At 41.8% G+C, this 18355-nt stretch overlaps 1 protein-coding gene across 1 annotated transcript in view; it reads left to right on the top strand.

The window, feature by feature from the left end:
* The first annotated feature begins 16920 nt into the window (after nucleotides 1-16920).
* The window catches only part of PP2D1 (protein phosphatase 2C like domain containing 1), a 25522-nt gene continuing 24087 nt past the window's right edge, over nucleotides 16921-18355 (top strand). The window contains exon 1 of the mRNA XM_012804786.2: nucleotides 16921-18052. Coding sequence (XP_012660240.2) covers nucleotides 16921-18052 — 1132 coding nt within the window. The remainder of the gene's footprint in view (nucleotides 18053-18355) is intronic.

Genomic DNA, 18355 nt, shown 5'->3' with positions numbered 1-18355 from the left:
TGGAACAGAATTGAAGATCAAGAGGTAAACCCAGACATTTATCGTCATTTGATTTTTGATAAGCCTATTAAAAATATAAATTGGGGAAAAGATTCCCTATTCAACAAATGCTGCTGGGTGAATTGGCTGGCAACCTGTAGAAAACTGGAACTGGACCCACACCTTTCTCCTCTAACAAAAATTGACTCTCACTGGTTAAAAGACTTAGATTTAAGACATGAAACAATAAAAATTCTTAGAGAGAGTACAGGGGAAAGGCTTGATGAAATTGGCCTGGGAGAATACTTTATGAGGAGGACAACCCCAGCAATTGAAGCAACATCAAAAATACATTACTGGGACTTGATCAAATTAAAAAGCTTCTGCACTGCCAAGAACACACTAAGTAAAGCAAATAGACAGCCCTCAGAATGGGAGAGGATTTTTGCAAGTTATATATCCGACAAAGGTCTAATTACCAGAATCCATAGAGAACTCAAACTAATTACTAAAAAAAAAAAAACAAAAAAACCAAGTGATCCCATTTCATTATGGGCAAGAGACATGAACAGAAGCTTCTCCGAAGAAGATAGGCGCACAGCCTACAGACACATGAAAAATGCTCATCATCATTAATCATCAGAGAAATGCAAACCAAACTACTCTAAGATACCATCTAACTCCAGTAAGAATAGCCCACATCACAAAATCCCAAAACTACAGATGTTGGCGTGGATATGGAGAAAAGGGAACACTTCTGCACTGCTGGTGGGAATACAAGCTAGTACGTTCCTTTTGGAAGGAAGTTTGGAGAACACTCAGGGATCTAAATGTAGACCTGCTGTTTGATCCAGCAATTCCTCTTCTAGGTGTATATCCAAAGGACCAAAAATCATTTTTCCAATACAGATATTTGCACCAGATTGTTCATTGGAGCCCAATTCATTATTACCAAGTCATGGAAGAAGCCCAAGTGCCCATTGACCCATGAATGGATTAATAAATTGTGGTATATGTATACCATGGAATACTATGCAGCATTAAAAAAATAAAGACTTTTTACCTCTTTTATGTTTACCTGGATAGAACTGGAAAATATTCTTCTTAGTAAAGTATCTCAGGAATGGAAAAACAAATATCCAATGTACTCAGTACTACTGTGAAACCAATTTATAATCACTCACACATGCATGTGAAAAATGTAACACAACTATAGCCTAAGGATGAAGGTGGGAAGGGAAGGGAGAGGGGTGGGACGATAGAGGGAGGGTTGGTATGGGGACCACACCTATGGAACATATTACAAGTACAAGTTGGATTTATCAGGTGTAGAGCATAAATGTCTTAATCCTGTAATTGGGTAAAAGTGGTGAAGGCTGTGTTGCTTAGTAGGATGTAAGCATTCCAACTTGTACAAATAATCAACACATTGAATCCTATCATGGCATAAATGTATTTATGATCTATGTATGAATGACTTAATTTAACAAAAAGATTCTTCTCATCATCACTCTTGAGCAATATCTCAGAACTACATTTTCTCTATTTTTGCCTTTCTAAGAAGTCTGCAGTAAGTCATCAGTTAACTTCTGTAAAGGGCCTACCTACTACCCTAATCACTATGTGGCCAGACAGCTGCATGTGGAGTGAGATACGAACACCATCACCGCCCTATGAGAAGGCTGACCCCACCTCAGGGACCTGGAGCCTACAGAAGTCTCAGTACTTGTCTGAAAAAGATAATTTACTTCTTCCCACACCTAGCGGCGTGGGGATGGTGCAGCTGCTAGAAATAAATATGTGATACCTATATATTTATAGGCATATAGGAACCCTGTATAGCTGGGGCGATTTAAAAAGCAATGAACAAGAAGAAATCAGATTAAAACAGTCAAGTACCCGGTCTTACCAAATTGGCAAAAAGTTATGTAATGACTGTACACAGTACTGGCATAGGATGAGAGGGTAATGATGACGGGTAAGACTAAGGAAATTAGCAGGAGCCAAAACCCATAGAGTCACCTCACATAGGGAAAATGGGAAACTGTAGCTAAAGGTACCTTTATTCACCAAATATTCATAACAAAACTTTACAAAAAGATGGCTCAGCACCCATAACTCAGCAGCGAGGGCACCAGCCACATGCACCGGAGCTGCCGGGTTCAAATCTAGCCCAGGCCTGCCAAACAGCAATGACAACTACAATAATGACAACAAAAAACAGCTGGGTGTTGAGGTGGGTGCCTGTAGTCCCAGCTACTTCGGAGGCTGAGGCAAAAGAATCACTTGAGCCCAAGAGTTTAAGGTTGCTGTGAGCTGTGATGCCACGGTACTCTACCAAGGGCAACATAATGAGACTCTGTCTCAAAAAACAACAACAAAAAAAATGTACAAAGAGGGACCCAACATGTACAGAATGTTTTGTACATACTTTAAAATTTAAAATTTTGTAAACATAGGTACATTTTGCTACAATTTCCCATTTTTCCCTACATATGACAACTTCATGGGTGACTTTTGGGACACCCTGTAGACAGAACTTTGTCAAATACATTAGGGACTTTATCCCAAGAACATGGGCCTGGGCAGGCCGCTAATGGGGCATCACCTCTGGCTACTGGAAGGGGAACACACTAAGAGGGAACCAGACTGGAGGTGTCGAGCAGTAGTGGGTAGTGCAGTAATCAGGCAAAATATTTCAGAGTCCAGGAACCATGGCACAGCAGTGGGGATGGAGACAAGTGGATGGTAGAGGGGTACCAAGGAGAAAGACTAGATAGGTCTTGGTGATCAATTGTAAAAAGGAGCATGGGCTGGTGGTGTCACTGTATCAGCTTGGGTTAAGCAGAATCTAGGCATCGTGGAATAAAGAATTTATTTATTTTGCAGGAGGAGCTGGACAATTTAACATCTGTGAAGAGGAGTTAGAGGCTCAGAGAAATTCCCCAACCAGTCAGTCTGAGAAGCCGGAGATGTCCAACTGTGCAAGTGGAAACACAAAATGGGGCTGACGGAGCAGTCTGGAGGGAGCGATTGCCTGTGCAGGAGCACAGGCAGGTACCCGCTAATAGTCCTGGGACGGCTACTGGTCAGCAAGGCCTACATCTGGAGCACCCCACTGGAGGCAGAGTAGTGGGGGGCAAGGACAAGCTGAAACCTTCCAGACATTGCTAAACTCATGGAGCAATGACAGCATTCAAAATCTTTTCCTGGCCAACTCTAACCCAGAACCACACAAGAAAAGGGATTCTAGGAAACAGTTTTCAGCCTCATGAGGCTGATGGTCAGAGAAGATTCTGGAGACTTAGTGAGTTCAGTTTTGACCATGTTCACTTTGGGTTGATTGTGATACACCCTCCTAGGGACATCCAGTAGACAGTTGGGCTCGCCCAGACTTCCTCAGTGTGCCAGCAAATCCAGCACTCTCGTTCTCACTCGGCTTGAGGGTGAGGGAGTGGCATGAGGCTGTAGATCAAAGACCTAAGAACTCAAGATACTGACTGGGGCAGAGAATCAAAAAGCCCATCAAATACAAGTGGTGGGGAAAAAAAGCAAAAAAGACAGTCTACTCCAAACGAGGTCCGTAACTCTAAGGCAGTCACCTCAGAGAGCAAGAGGGAGTGGGCAGCCTCTAGGTGACTGGTAGAGAGGGGTGTCCTGGAGGGATGGGCTGAGCTACTCTAATCCTGGGTGTGAAGGCAACTCTTGTGTACAGTAAGGATAGTCTGCTAGAATGACTATTTTTGTTTTTGTTTTTTTGGTTTTTTTTTTGAGACAGAGCCTCAAGCTGTTCCCCTGGGTAGAGTGCCGTGGCATCACAGCTCACAGCAACTTCCAACTCTTGGGCTCAAGCGAGTCTCCTGCCTCAGCCTCCCAAGTAGCTGGGACCACAGGTGCCCACCATGATGCCCGGCTATTTTTTGGTTGCAGCCATCATTGTTGTTTGGCGGGTCTGGGCTGGATTTGAACCCTCCACCTTAGGTGTATGTGGCTGGCACCCTAGCCACTTGAGCCACAGGCGCTGAGCCTAGAATGACTATTTTGTAAGTGACACAACTTACCAAAAAAATACTACTTGATAGTCACTCCTCATACATGTTTTTTCCCTGCCATGTAGGCATAAGACAATGTGTTTAAGGAACAGTTCTTCCTTCAGAAATTCCAGAGGCAAGTTTGTTACTTAATACAACTTGTGATCTTACTACTTCACAGGCCTTCTGAATCATAAAGTGAGCTCTGCTGAGGTTCCAGGTGACATAGTAAACATTCCACACAGGAGGCTGTACCATCACGTCAGGGGACCTTCCTCCACTGCCATCATCACCATCCCCACTGCTTCCACTGCTGCCGTCACGACTACCTCGATCTCTATCACCAGCACTACTCAAGGTGGAGGGACAGAGGCTGGGGAGAGGGGCAACGGGAGGTCAAAGAACAGCAAAAATTCCAAAGGAATATGGAAATGAGTAGTGCTCATTGTAAATTTTCTTAATTTTTGTCCGGTAACAAATGTAGTCAATGAAAATGATATCTACAGTGTTCTTGGTCCTCCAAAATGAAACCGTGGCTTCCCATCAGACTCTGTACATTTGAGAGTGATAATCCTCTCCTTTTACAAAAGAGGACTTCTCTTCCTCTCTATGCTCTTATTGGCTATATTTATTATGAATGATTGAATGAATGAACATGTGAATGATGCATTACATTCTAAGAATGGCCTGTGTATTATGGGTATCCATAACATATAGAAAAATGAAGTTCTGATACAAAGAATATTTTATTCAGGTCAAATCATAGTATTAGTGTGTCTTTTAAATTGTCCCAGCAGTCCATCGAGGTTCATAAAAACTACATTCGTTCACATGAAAATTACAAAAAAAATAGCAATTAAAAATCTTTATATACATTTTTTTTCAAGACAGAGTTTTGCTGTGTCACCCTCAAATGTCACCCTCGGTAGAGTGCTGTGGCATCACAACTCACAGCAACCTCAAACTCTTGGGCTTAAGCAATACTCTTGCCTCAGCCTCCCAAGTAAGTAGCTGGGACGACAGGTGCCTGCCACAAGGCCTGGTTATTTTTTGTTGCAGTTGTCATTGTTGTTTAGCTGGCCCAGGCTGGGTTCAAACCCACCAGCTTCAGTGTATGTGGCTGGCGCCATAACCACTGTACTATACATTTGGTCAAAAGCACTTATATACATTTTGGTCAAAACTACTTAAAAAGCTTGACAGTGGAACTGGGCACAGTGTGTCACACCTGTAATCCCAGCACTCTGAGAGGCTGAGGCAGGTGGATTGCTGGAGGTCGGGAGTTTGGGACCAGCCTGAGCAAGAGCAAGGCCCCGTCTCTAAAAAATACTAGTGGGGCATTGTGGTAGGCACCTGTTGTCTCAGCCACTCAGGAGGCTGAGACAAGAAGATCACTGGAGCCCAGGTTACTGTGAGCTGTGACACCATGACACTCTACCCAGGACAACATAGTGAGACTCTGTCTCAAAAAAAAAAAAGAAAGAAAAGGTTTGACAGTGTCCAATTCCCTCTCCTCCCTCTGTGCTTGCCTGTCCATTTCCTTTGCTGGTTCTCCTTCCTCTTTCTGCCTGCTAACTGGTCATTCCCTTGGATTTTGCCTTGACCCGTTCGATGATATCTCTCGACCGAGAGTTTTTCTAGGTCAGTCTCTTAGGTCTCATGATGCCATTCATAGCCAGATGAAGAGCCAGGTCCCTTGTTGGGTAATAGGGCTCTGTCCTTGGCTCCATCTGACCTGATTAATCCTTTTATTAATGACTTAGATGAGCATATGGATGGCCTGTGAACTTTCCCCTCATAACTTCAAGGGCAGGATGCACTCCTCATCCATCTGTGTATCTCAGCACCTTGCAAAGTAACTGGCCTGTTACAGGTCCCAAAGAAGTGATTGGATGCTGGTCAAATTTGCTGATGAAACTCAAGTGTTTATGGGTGAGTAGATATGATTGGGGGATTGTTATTAACATATTCTAGCAAAAAAGGTAAAGAAATAAAGTGGATGGAGTTACAGATAAAACAAGACTGAAAAATTTTAAAAATTGATACTGGCTGAAGCTTGTTAATGAGTACACGGAGGCTAATTGTGCACTTCTTTTTTTTCCTCCTTCATTTTGTTTTTATTATAACATGTTCGTTTGATTTACAGCAAGCTGAAAAGTAGCTGGGTTTTGTTTCGATTCAAATATTGATGTTTTAAAGGTTATACATAATATTTATTTAAAAGAACATATAAAAATACCATTTTAGGGCAGTGCCTGTAGCTCAGTGGATAGGGTGCTGCTACGTAAATTGGAGCTGGTGGGTTCAAACCTGGCCCCGGGCTGCAAGACAACAATGACAATTGCAAAAAAAGAAAAAAATAGCCGGGCATTGCAGCAGGTGCCTGTAGTCCCAGCTATGTGCGAGGCTGAGGCAAGAGAATCGCTTAAGCCCGAGAGTTTGAGGTTGCTGTGAGCTGTGATGCCACTGTCACTCTACCAAGGGGGACATAGTGAGATTCTGTCTCAATTAAAAAACAACAAAAAACTCCCAACCTTTTTAGAAGCTTCTAGATAAGAAAGAAAATACTGCCAGGCACGTTGCCTCACTCCTATAATCCTAGTAGGAAGCTGAGGAGGGAGAATTGCTTGAGCTCAAGAGTTCGAGATTTGCCTGAAAGAGAGTGAGACCCCCAACTCCTAAAAAAATGGAAAAACTCAGAACCTGTAATCCCAGCAGCTTTGGAGGCTGAGGCAGTGGGATGCCCATAGCCTGAGTCTGAGGTTGCAGTGAGCATGACACCATTGTACTCTGCTCAGGGCATAGGGTGGGACTCTGTCTCAACAACAACAATAACAACAAAGGAAAGAAAATACAAAGTTTGACTCCACAACTTTCCTCTTTGCTAGAACTGGAAAGTTTTGCTAGAGGTTTTTTGTTTAACTCTCTTATCCAGGAAAATCTAAAAAAATAAAATAAAGTAAAATAAAGAAATGTGTATATAAATGACTACATACAACCGTTAACTGTAAACAAAAAAAAAAATGAAAGTTAGAAATACTGTCAAACACACAAAGGTTCTAGAATCAATCATTTAAGTGGTTTTCTTTTTTCTTTTTTGCAGTTTTTGGCCAGGGCTGGATTTGAACCTGCCACCTCTGTCATATGGGGTCGGTGCCCTACTCCTTTGAGCCACAGGCACCACCGTAGAATCAATCATTTAAACACATACCACAAATAGTATTTAAATACTATCTTTTGTTCACTACAGGCAAAGCCTAGATTGCTAAAACCAAAATTAAAAAATTCCCCCTAAAAGAAATCATTTCCCCCTAATATTTCTTACGTGCATTTGCAAGCAAGCAATCTAAGATTGTTCTCGCTATTCTGAAATGACATTGGACACGTCAAGTCACTTTTATCCCCCAAAATCTTTCAGAGAAATATTAGAAATTATAAATGGGTAAGGGTATTACTTCTCCGTTTTTAGTTGGGTACAACACATCGATAATCAACAGCAGAGAGATGTAACTAGGTGAGGGGCTTACAGCTGTAATCCTAGCATTCTGGGAGGCTGAAGAGGGAGCATCTCTTGAGGTCAGGAGTTTGAGACCAGCCTGAGCAACATAACAAGATCCTGTCTCCACAAAAAACCTCAGAGATGTGATTCTTGCTTAAAACTGACCAATCCTTTTTGCAAGACTACTTTGAATTTCGTGGCATCACAGAATCGCCTAGAATGAGAGAGCTGACTTTCAACTTGCCTCATATTAAATAAATTGAGATGTGATGAGCAAGCCTCCTTCATAAAAAGGCAGGCATATTTTGATATAAATGCACATGCTTCTGGGCATGGCGGCTCATGTCTGTAATCCTAGCACTCTGGGAAGCTAAAGCAGGTAGATTGCTTGAGCTCATGAGTTCAAGACCCGTCGGAACAACAGTGAGAAATGTCTAAAAAAATAGCCAGGTGTTAGGCTGGGCACAGTGGCTCAAGCCTGTAATACCAGTACTCTGGGAGGCTGAGGTGGGCAAATTGCCTGAGTTCATGAATTGGAGACCAACCTGAGCTAGAGTGAGACCCCAAGTCTAAAAAATTAACCAGGCATTGTGGCAGGCACCTGTAGTTCCAGCTACTCGGGAGGTTGAAGCAAGATGATTGTTTGAGCCCAAGTTTGAGGTTACTGTGAGCTATGATGATGCCATTGCACTCTACCCAGAGCAACAGAGTGAGACTTTGTTTAAAAAAAAAATTAGGCGTGGCACCCGTACGTCAGTGGTTAGGGTGCCAGCCACATATACTGAGGCAGGCGGGTTCAACTCAGCCCTACAAGAAAGGTAACAGTGTAGACATCAAGGCAATGAACACTGTTCAAAAGGCCACATGAATATTACCCTGGCAAAACTGGAAACCTGGCAAACCCTGTCCACAAGGTTACCCAGCATGCTACTGATATCGTTGTAAACAAACAGTTAAGGGCAAGATTCTTGCCAAGAGGATTCATGTTCATGTTGAGTATATTAAGGACTCTAAGAGCTGAGATAATTTCCTGAACCACGTGAAGGAAAATGATCAAACAAAGAAATATTTTTGTGCACTTCAGAGTAGAAGAGAAAAGTACTTAGGTCCAACTGAAGTGCCAGCCGGCTCCACCCAGAGAAGCTCACTCTGAGAACCAGTGGAAATGATCCGGGCTGCTGGAACCTATTTCTGTTGAATTCATGGCATCTCAGCACAGTAAGCTTTGTGATAGCTGACGGAAAGGATCCTGAGCTTCTGGAACCTATTCCTCATGAATCTGCAGCATAATAGGTGTCAACAAAACCCCCCAAAAACCACTACTGCAAAAATCTTTCTCTTTATTGAGTAGACATGGAGTGACCCCTTCCCTAAAGAAATATTTATTTATTTATTTATTTTTTTGAGACAGAGCCTCAAGCTGTCCCCCTGGGTAGAGTGCTATGGCATCACAGCTCACAGCAACCTCCAACTCCTGGGCTCAAGCGAGTCTCCTGCCTCAGTCTCCCAAGTAGCTGGGACCACAGGCACCTGCCACAACGCCCGGCTATTTTTTTTGGTTGCAGCCATCATTGTTGCTTGGCAGGCCCGGGCTGGATTCGAACCCACCATCTTAGGTGTATGCGGCTGGCGCCTTAGCCGCTTGAGCCACAGGCGCCGAGCCTCCTAAAGAAATATTTAAAGTAAATTTTAATAGTGTCCTAACACACATACACACACTTACACACACACATCCTTTCCTCCCTACTACAGAAAAATCAAGGCTTACTCTATTAGGCGTTTCTTTACTTTTTCTTTTCCCGTCCTCTCCCTTGTCCCCAAACCTGATCCCTAAGAGGTGTTGGCTTGCCTACTTGTCCTAAGTGTTGAACTCTAGAGGTTCTTTCATGCTTGCTCTTTGAGGTCGTCATAACTGTACAGCTTTATAGTCTACCTATATAAACTTCAATTTCAAACTTCAACACTTGATCATAAGCAAATCCTCTCTGACGGTGAGTGCAGAAATCAAACTGAATATACATTTTAACCATAGGACCACCACAACCAAATTCATGTGTAAAGATTCAGACCTGGTGTTGTCCACCAGGTTCCTGACCAACAGAGACACGTCAGGGTGCAGGTGGCAGGACATGCGGCAGCATGAGTGTCCCTGGAGGGCGCTAGGGTGTTGGCAGCTGTCTGCAGTTCCCGCTGCTCACCCTCAGATGCCTGCCACCACTGGCTCTGCTCCTGCGAGATTTCACTCTCCCCTCTGCCACACCCTACCTCCACACACCTCACTCTATACTTTGGTGTGATTTTTAAAATTTTCCATTAAAAAAGAGAAAAATAACCAAAAATCTGTTGGTGAGGCATAGCCAGGAAGGCTTGAAAATATGCACATAGGTCTAAAAGCATTTATGAAGTGGAAATCTGTAAATAAAATTATACTTTAGGGATAACTAGTTGTATCCAATATTTTTGTGCACTTCAGAGGATTAAATATAAAAAAGTAGCAAAACTCTTGGAACTTATCAGGGGTTTGACTCTTTCTTTTTTCTTTCTTTTTTTTTTTTTGATATAGAGTCTCACTCTGTCACCTTCAGTAAAATGCCATGGCATCATCATATTTCACAAGCAACTTCAAACTCTTGGGCTCAAGAGATCCTCTCGCCTCAGCCTCCTGAGTAGCTGGGACTACAGGCTTTGGCCACTGTACTTGGCTAGTTTTTTTCCTCTTATTTTTTTAGTAGAGGCAGGGTCTCGCTCTTGCTCAGGTTGATCTCCATCTCCTGAGCTCCAGTGATCCTCCTGCCTCAGACTCCTAGAGTGCTAGGACTATGGGTGTGAGCCATCCCACCCAGCCTTTAGTTTTTAATTATCTTGCCATGTGTAAACTACATATGAAGTTTGCCAAAGCCTTTTTGTCTATCACATAGTGCACCACTTTATCGTTTATTGCAGAAGGCTTTCCTTTCTAGAAATAAGATTTCTGCATAATTTATAGGATGCAAATTCTACTGGCAAGAATCTTAAAGATATATATCTATTGTCGATAGCTATTATTTTACTTGTCTTCTCCTTCTTCTTTTTTTTTTTCTAACAGAATCTTGCTCTGTGGCCAAACCTAAAGTGCTAGTTGTCATCATAGCTCTTTGCAACCTCAAACTCCTGGGTTCAAGTCCCCAGTAGCTGGGAATACAGGCTCACACTACCATGCCTGGTCAATTTTTCTACTTTTTATAGAGACAGGATCTCACTCTTGCTCAGGCTGGTCTCAAACTCTTGGCCTCAAGTAACCCTCCCAACTCACCCTTCCAAAGTGTTAGGATTACAGGTGTGAACCACTATGCCTGGACTTATTTGTTCATTTTAAATTTATATACATTTCTCAAAATTGTGTTCTACATGTATTTTGTCTGGTTTATTACTTATTAACTGTGTAACATAGCCGTAACTAAGTGATATGTAAACAATTTACCACAAAATATTAATAAATAATGTATTATGCAATTCTGAAATATTCAGATATGGGTTTTGATGTTAAAACAATTCACTTCGGCTCGGCGCCTGTGGCTCAAGTGGCTAAGGCACCAGCCATGTACACCCAAGGTGGTGGGGTTTGAATCCAGCCTGGGCCCACCAAACAACAATGATGGCTGCAACCAAAAAATAGCCGGGCATTGTGGTGGGCGCCTGTGGTCCCAGCTACTTGGGAGGCAGAGGCAGGAGACTTGCTTGACCCCAGGAGTTGGAGGTTGCTGTGAGCTGAGATGCCATGGCACTCTACCCCCGGGGACAGCTTGAGGCTCCTGTCTCAAAAAACAAAAAAACAATTCACTTCCATTGATCTAATTATTTTCTTAGTTTTACGTAGAACGCATTTATCCCTAAACACTGCAATTTCACATCTTTATGTAATATGTTTTCATTTTGTATCTTTCTCAGTGTCCTTTTCACATAGGGTAGAAGGAGCAGGCATTTTTTGAGTGTCCCCAATGTGCCAACTGTATCACCATTTACCTCATTTGATGCTGAAAGCAACCCTGTACACTTTACAGATAAGGAAGCAGATGCTCAGGGAGATTAAATGACTGGTCTCAGCTTATACAGTTAGTAAGCAAAGACGGGTTTTTTTTGTTTTGTTTTGTTTTTTGAGACAGAGTTCCCCTCAGTCACCCTGAGGTAGAGTGCTGTGGTGTCATAGCTCACAGCAACCTCAAACTCTTGGGCTGAAGTGATCCCCTTGCCTCAGTCTCCCAAGTAGCTGGGATTACAGGCACCTGCCACAACAACTGGCTATTGTTAGAGACAGGGTCTTGCTCTTTTTGTTCATGCTGGTTTCAAACTTGTGAGCTCAAGCAATCCACCCTCCTCACCCTCCCAGAGTGCTAGGATTACAGGCGTGAGCCATCCAGCCCGGCTTGTGAAGACAGTTGTTAAAAATCCAATGTGTATATTTGTCACAGTAGAGTTGGACTTCTTATTCATGAGTTCTATACCTGTGGATTCAACCAAACTTGGATATAAAATATACAAATCGGCCAGGTATGGTGGGTCATGATTATCTATAATCCCAGCACTCTGGGAGGCCGAGGCAGGAGGACCACTTGTGCTCAGGAGTTTGAGACTAGCCTGAATAAAATCAAGACCCCATCTCTATTAAAACTAGAAAAATAAAGGTATTGTGGTGAGTGCATATAGTCCCAGCTATTCAGGAAGCTGAGGCAGAAGGATTGCTTGAAACTAGGAGTTTGAGATTGCTGTGAGCTAGACCAATGTCATGGCAGTCTAGTCTGGACCACAGAGTGAGACTTTGTATCAAAAATGAGTAAATAGGGTGGTGCCTGTGGCTCAGTCAGTAGGGCGCTGGCCCCACATTCCAAGGGTGGCGGGTTCAAACCTGACCCCGGCAAAATTGCAAAAAAAAAAAAAAATAGCTGGGCGTTGTGGTGGGTGCCTGTAGTCCCAGCTACTCAAGAGGCTGAAACAAGACAGTCACCTAAGCCCAAGAGCTGGAGGTTGCTGTGAGCTGTGACGCCACAGCACTCTACTGAGGGTGAGAAAGTGAAACTCTGTCTCTTAAAAAAAAAAAGAGTTAATAAATAAATAAATGTTGAAACCCTCCAAATAGCAAAAATAAAATATGATAACTAAAAATAATATAATTTTTAAAATTTAGTATAAGAACTATTTATATAGTATTACATTGTAGTATGTATTATAAATAATCAAGAGGTGATTTAAGGTATATAGGAGAATGTGCATGGGTTATATGCAAATACCATGCCATTTTATTTATTATTTATTTATTTCGAGACAGAGTCTCACTTTCTTGCCCCTGGTAGAGTGCAGTGATCATCATAGCTCACAGCAACTCAAACTCTTGGGCTCAAGCTATTCTCTGGCCTCAGTCTCCCGAGTAGTTGGGACTACAGGCATTTGCCACAACACCAGCTATTTTTAGAGATGAGGTCTTGCTCTTGCACAGGCTGGTCTCAAACTTGTGAGCTCAAGTGATCCACTTGCCTAGGCCTCCAAAGTGCTGAGATTATAAGTGTGAGCCACTGTGACCAGGTACCATGCCATTTTATATCTGGAACTTGAATTTTCTTGGATTTTGGTATCTGAGGGCCCTGGAACAAATCCCCCACAGACACTCAGGGATGAGTGTATGTTGTTTTGTCTCCATATTTAAACTTTCTGTCTATGACATAGTATTGACTGAAAGTGGCACATCTAAGAGGGCATGCCATGCAAAATATGACCCCACTTACTTTTCAAATTATATTTATATATAGTTATATTTGGAAAGATAGATAAAAAATTGTTAAATGACTATTTGGACTTGAATTTGGGAATTAGAAGTAGGGTAGGAGATAAGGAGAACATTCTTCCATTGTGTACTTTGTAGCTTCTACGTTTCTACATTCAACTTAAAACATGATTATGCATTACTTTTATTAAAAAGTATTTCCTGGCTCAGTGCCTGTAGCTTAGTGGTTAGGGTGCCGGCCACAAAGGGTTGATGGGTGTGACCCCTGCCCAAGCCTGCTAAACAACAATGACAACTACAACAAAAAATTTAGCTGGGCATTGTAGCGGGCACCTATAGTCCCAGCTACTTGGGAGGCTGAGGCAAGAGAATCACTTAAGCCCAGAAGTTGTAGGTTGCTGTGAGTTGTGATGACATGGCATTCTACTGAGGGTGACATAGTGAGACTCAGTCTCCAAAAAAAAAAAAAAAGAAAGAAAGAAAAAGAAAAGAAAAAAGAAAAAATATTTATATATTTTTTTAGCAACAATGTGTCACTCTGTGGCCCAGCCTATAGGGCAGTGGCACAGTCACATCTCACTAAATCTCAAACTCCTGGGCTCAAATGATCCTCCTGCCTCAGCCTCCCCAGTAGCTGAAAACACAGGCCTATCCATGCCTGACTAATTTTCAATTTATTTTTTTGTAGAGATGGGGTCTTGGTATGTGGCCCAGGCTGGTCTTCAACTCCTACTGCCTCAGTCTCAATGTGCTAACAAGCAATGAACCAATGAGCTTAGCCAAAGATATTATTATTATTACTGTCATATATTGGCTCGGCACCTGTAGCTCAGTGGCTAGGGTGCCAGCCACATATACTGGAGCTGGCAGGTTCGAATTCAGCCTGGGCTTGACAACAACAACTATGACCAAAAAATAGTCAGGCATTGTGGCAGATGCCTGTAGTCCCAGCTACTTGAGAGGCTGAGGCAAGAGAATGGCTTAAGCCGTAGGCTTAGAGGTTACTGTGAGCTGTGATGCCACAGCACTCTACCCAGAGTGACAGCCTGAGACTGTCTCAAAAAAGAAGAAAAGAAAAGAAATTACTGTCATATAATCATTATTACCAAATGAGCTCATTTCTTATCTCAACAATGACTAACAGGACAGCACCTGTGGCTCAGTGGGTGGGGTGCTAGTCCCATATACCAAGGGTGGCAGGTTCAAACCCAGCCGCAGCCAAACTGCAACAAAAAATAGCTGGGCGTTGTGGTGGGTGCCTATGGTCCCAGCTATTTGGGAGGCTGAGGCGGGAGAATCGCCTAAGCCCAGGAGTTGAAGGTTGCGATGAACTGTGTGACAGCACTCTACTGAGGGGGATAAAGTGAGACTCTGTCTCTACAAAAAAAAAAAAAAAAAAAGACTAACATTCTTGGATATTTGTTTTATACCTGAGAAATTTTAGGTGCTGATACTCTCTAGTTCTTCTTATTGTAGCCCTCACAACCTCATTACAAATAATACATGAAGATGTACCAATACCAAATACAATTTATAAATGAATTGAGTTGCAATTGACTAGTTTTCAAAATGTCAAATTCATAAACAGTTGAAGTTAGTAACTTGACTTTTTTCAGGTTTTAAAATATTTTATAACCAAATCATCTCTTTTCAGGTCTCTACTGCTTCACAGGCCCTTGAAAAGATCTCATACCCTAGAAATTTTGCATAAAGTGAGATAAAAATGGTCTCATGTGCTGAATACTGTGCTAGATGATTATGACAGGAAGGGGTATTAAAAAAGATGCCTGTTCTCCAGAAAAGTCTCTTCCAACTCTGCATCTTTTCTCTCCTGTCTTTAGCCCACACCTGGGGACAGGAATGAAAAGTTGTAGCTTTTTTTTTTTTAGAGACCGAGTCTCACTTTGTCACCCTTGGTAGAGTGCTATGGCATCACAGCTCACAGTAACCTCTAGCTCTTGGGTGTAGGCGATTCTCTTGCCTCAGCCTCCCAAGTAGCAGGGACTACAGGTGCCTACCATAATGCCCAGCTATTTTTTTGTTGCCATTTGGCTGGGGCTGGGTTTGAATCTGCCACCCTTGGTATATGGGGCCAGCGCCCTACTCACTGAGCCACAGGTGCCACCCAAGCTGTAGCTGTTATACTCATTGGGGTCTCTAAGAATTTTGCCCTTACTATCAGTTCTTTTCATTGTTCTGCTTAGTTGTGGAATGATTCATTTATTTTCTTGTGAACCCTTTAATTAGGACAAAAGTGTACTTGCTCTTTTAACCTAAGTATTATTATAAAACAGTCAAAAAGCTAAACATTTTTAAACTTTTATAAAATAAGAGAAAGAAAGTTACAGTAATTTTAAGCCAGATGAGATAGAGTACACAAGTAAGTACATCCGTGCTGCAATAATAGGAATACATTCTGGGAGATGCATCATTAGGCAATTTCGTTGTTGTGTGGACATTGAAATGTGTTTACACAAACCTAGATGGTGTAGCCCACTGAAACCTATGCTGTATGGTCTAGCCTATTGTGCTACAAACCCACTTAGCATGTTACTGTACTGTCAGCAGCTGTGGCACAGTGGTATTTGTGTATCTACACATACTGACACACAAAAAGGTAGAGTAAAAATACGGTATAAAAGATAAAAAATGGCACACCTGTATTGGATAGTTACCATGATGGAACTTGCAGGACTGGAAGTTGCTCTGGATGAGTCAGTGAGTAGTGAGTGAATGAGAAGGTCCAGGACTTTAGAGTACACTACTATAGACTTTATAAACATTGTATTCTTGTGCTAAACTTATTTTTTTCTTCAGTAATAACTTAATCTTAGGCCAGGCATGGTGGCTCACACCTATAATCCTAGCATTCTGGGAGGCTAAAGTGGGTGGACTGCTTGAGCTCAGAAGTTCAAGATCAGCCTGAGCAAAACAGAGACCCCAACTGTATCAAAAATGCAAAAACTAGAAAAACCAGCCTGGTGTTGTGGTGCACACCTGTGGTTCCAGATACTTGGGAGGCTGAGGCAAAAGGATCACTTGAGCCCAGGAGTTTGGGGTTGCTGTGCGCTATGATGCTACAGCACTCTGGCCTGGGGCAACAGAGTGAGACTCTGTCCAAAAAAAAAAACTTAGCTTACCGTAACTTTTTTACTTTATAAAATTAAAAATTTTTTTTCGCTTTTTGACTGTTTTGTAATAATCCTTAGGTTAAAACACAAACAAAATGTACAGCTGTACGAAAATATTTTCTTTCTTCATATCTTTATTTGATAAACTTTTTTTTCTTTTTTCTTTTTTTTTTTATTAAATCATAGCTGTGTACATTAATGCAATCATGGGGTACAATGTGCTGGTTTTACATACAATCTGAAATGCTTTCATCAGACCGGTCAACATAGCCTTCATGGCATTTTCTTAGTTTATTGTGTTAAGACATTTATATTCTACACCTAGTAAATTTCATATGTACCCTTCTTTTTTCTTTTTTGAGACAGCGTTTCACTTTGTCACCGTGGTAGAAAGCCATGGCATCACAGCTCACAGCAACCTCAAACTCTTGGGTTTAGCGATTCTCTCTGGGGGCAGCATAGGAGGTGAATCGGAATATTCAAGTCTAGGCCTATTTAGACTGTGAAGAGCCAAAGCAAATTGCAATGATAAGAGCCTGCTTGAAGAGATGCCCCTTGCATCATTCTTGTCATATAACTATATCTCATCCTGTTTGCAGAGTGTTTTGGAAATCAAAAGAATGGAATATGAAAAAATCAACATTGGAGTCATATGAAGAACTCTCCTCTTCAAAGAGTCTTAGAAACAAAAGCATAGCATCATCAAGAACTGATGAAGCGTATGAAGGACAACAGGTTTATGGAGACGTGATCACATTTCTTTGTTCCAGATGCAAGAATGAAATTCCTCTACCTCATATTTTTCTCCATAGAAAGCAACATGCAGCCCTGGCCACAATGGGTTTGCAGTGGATGCGCGGAAGAAGACCACCGCCCGCAATACTTTCTGTTCAGAGACAGTTTCTGATTTCTCAGCTAATATCATCTTATACATTAAATGAAAAAATCCTACACAACATTAATAATGCTTTTGAGTTGATTTGCAAGGAACGAACACCAGCATACTACAGGATTTTCGATAGTATTGATGAGAGTTCCACATATTCCCAAAAAATCTGTCACCTATTAATTCAAGGAGTAGCCATTTGTGAAAACAGGAATTCTTCATGGAAAGCTGACATGAAAGATAAATTCACCATAGTGAATAATTTTGGTACTAGAGGCAATGTCTGTCTTTTTGGTTTGTTTGATGGATATTATGGTCCCGCAGCAGCAGAGCTGACAGCAACAGAACTCCCAGTTTTACTTCTCCATCAACTTTCCAAATTTGATCCTTCCTACCAAATGACACCTGAAGAGCAACAAATGGTCAATTCCTTTCGTACTGTGTTTAGAGAAGACTACGTAGCAATAGAAGACCTGTTTTCTTCCATCAACAAAAAGACAAGAGGAATGAACCAGGAGTATGAGAACATACACAAAGCCTTTGCGATGGCATTTTGGAGAATGGACAGGCTTTTACGTCTTGGAAGGAAAGAAGTGTCCAGGGTTCAATGGAGTGGCTGCTCTGCACTTACTTGTATATTAGAAGGCAACATCGAAAGTCCTTATGCTCATACAAATGGGAGGAAAACTAATAACAGCGATAAATTGGCAGAGAGCTCTTCTTCTCAGATGTCAAAAATAATTTCTGGAATATTACACGTTGCAAATGCTGGTATGTATATTGAATAGCACCATATAACACTCTTACATTTTGATTCCTGGCACCAATCCCCACCCCCAAGACTTCCAGAATTAATATTTAGGGACTTAGTAATGCCTAGCAATCACACTGACCAATTTAAGAAACAACAAATAACCACAATTTAATTGCAGATTGCAGGCACAATAATAACTGTACTTCTTTTTCAAGAAGGCACAGATGTGAAATAATACGACAAAAATGCAAATACATTTTCCAAAATAGATAGATAACATTAGAGTTATTGATGAAGATAAAAAGCAAACATACTGGCTC

Source organism: Otolemur garnettii, unplaced genomic scaffold (genome assembly GCF_000181295.1).
Source record: "Otolemur garnettii isolate 467f Iridium unplaced genomic scaffold, OtoGar3 scaffold00002, whole genome shotgun sequence".
NCBI classification, from domain to species: domain Eukaryota; kingdom Metazoa; phylum Chordata; class Mammalia; order Primates; family Galagidae; genus Otolemur; species Otolemur garnettii.
Note: the sequence above shows the minus strand (reverse complement) of the source record. Positions and strands in the feature narration are given on the sequence as shown.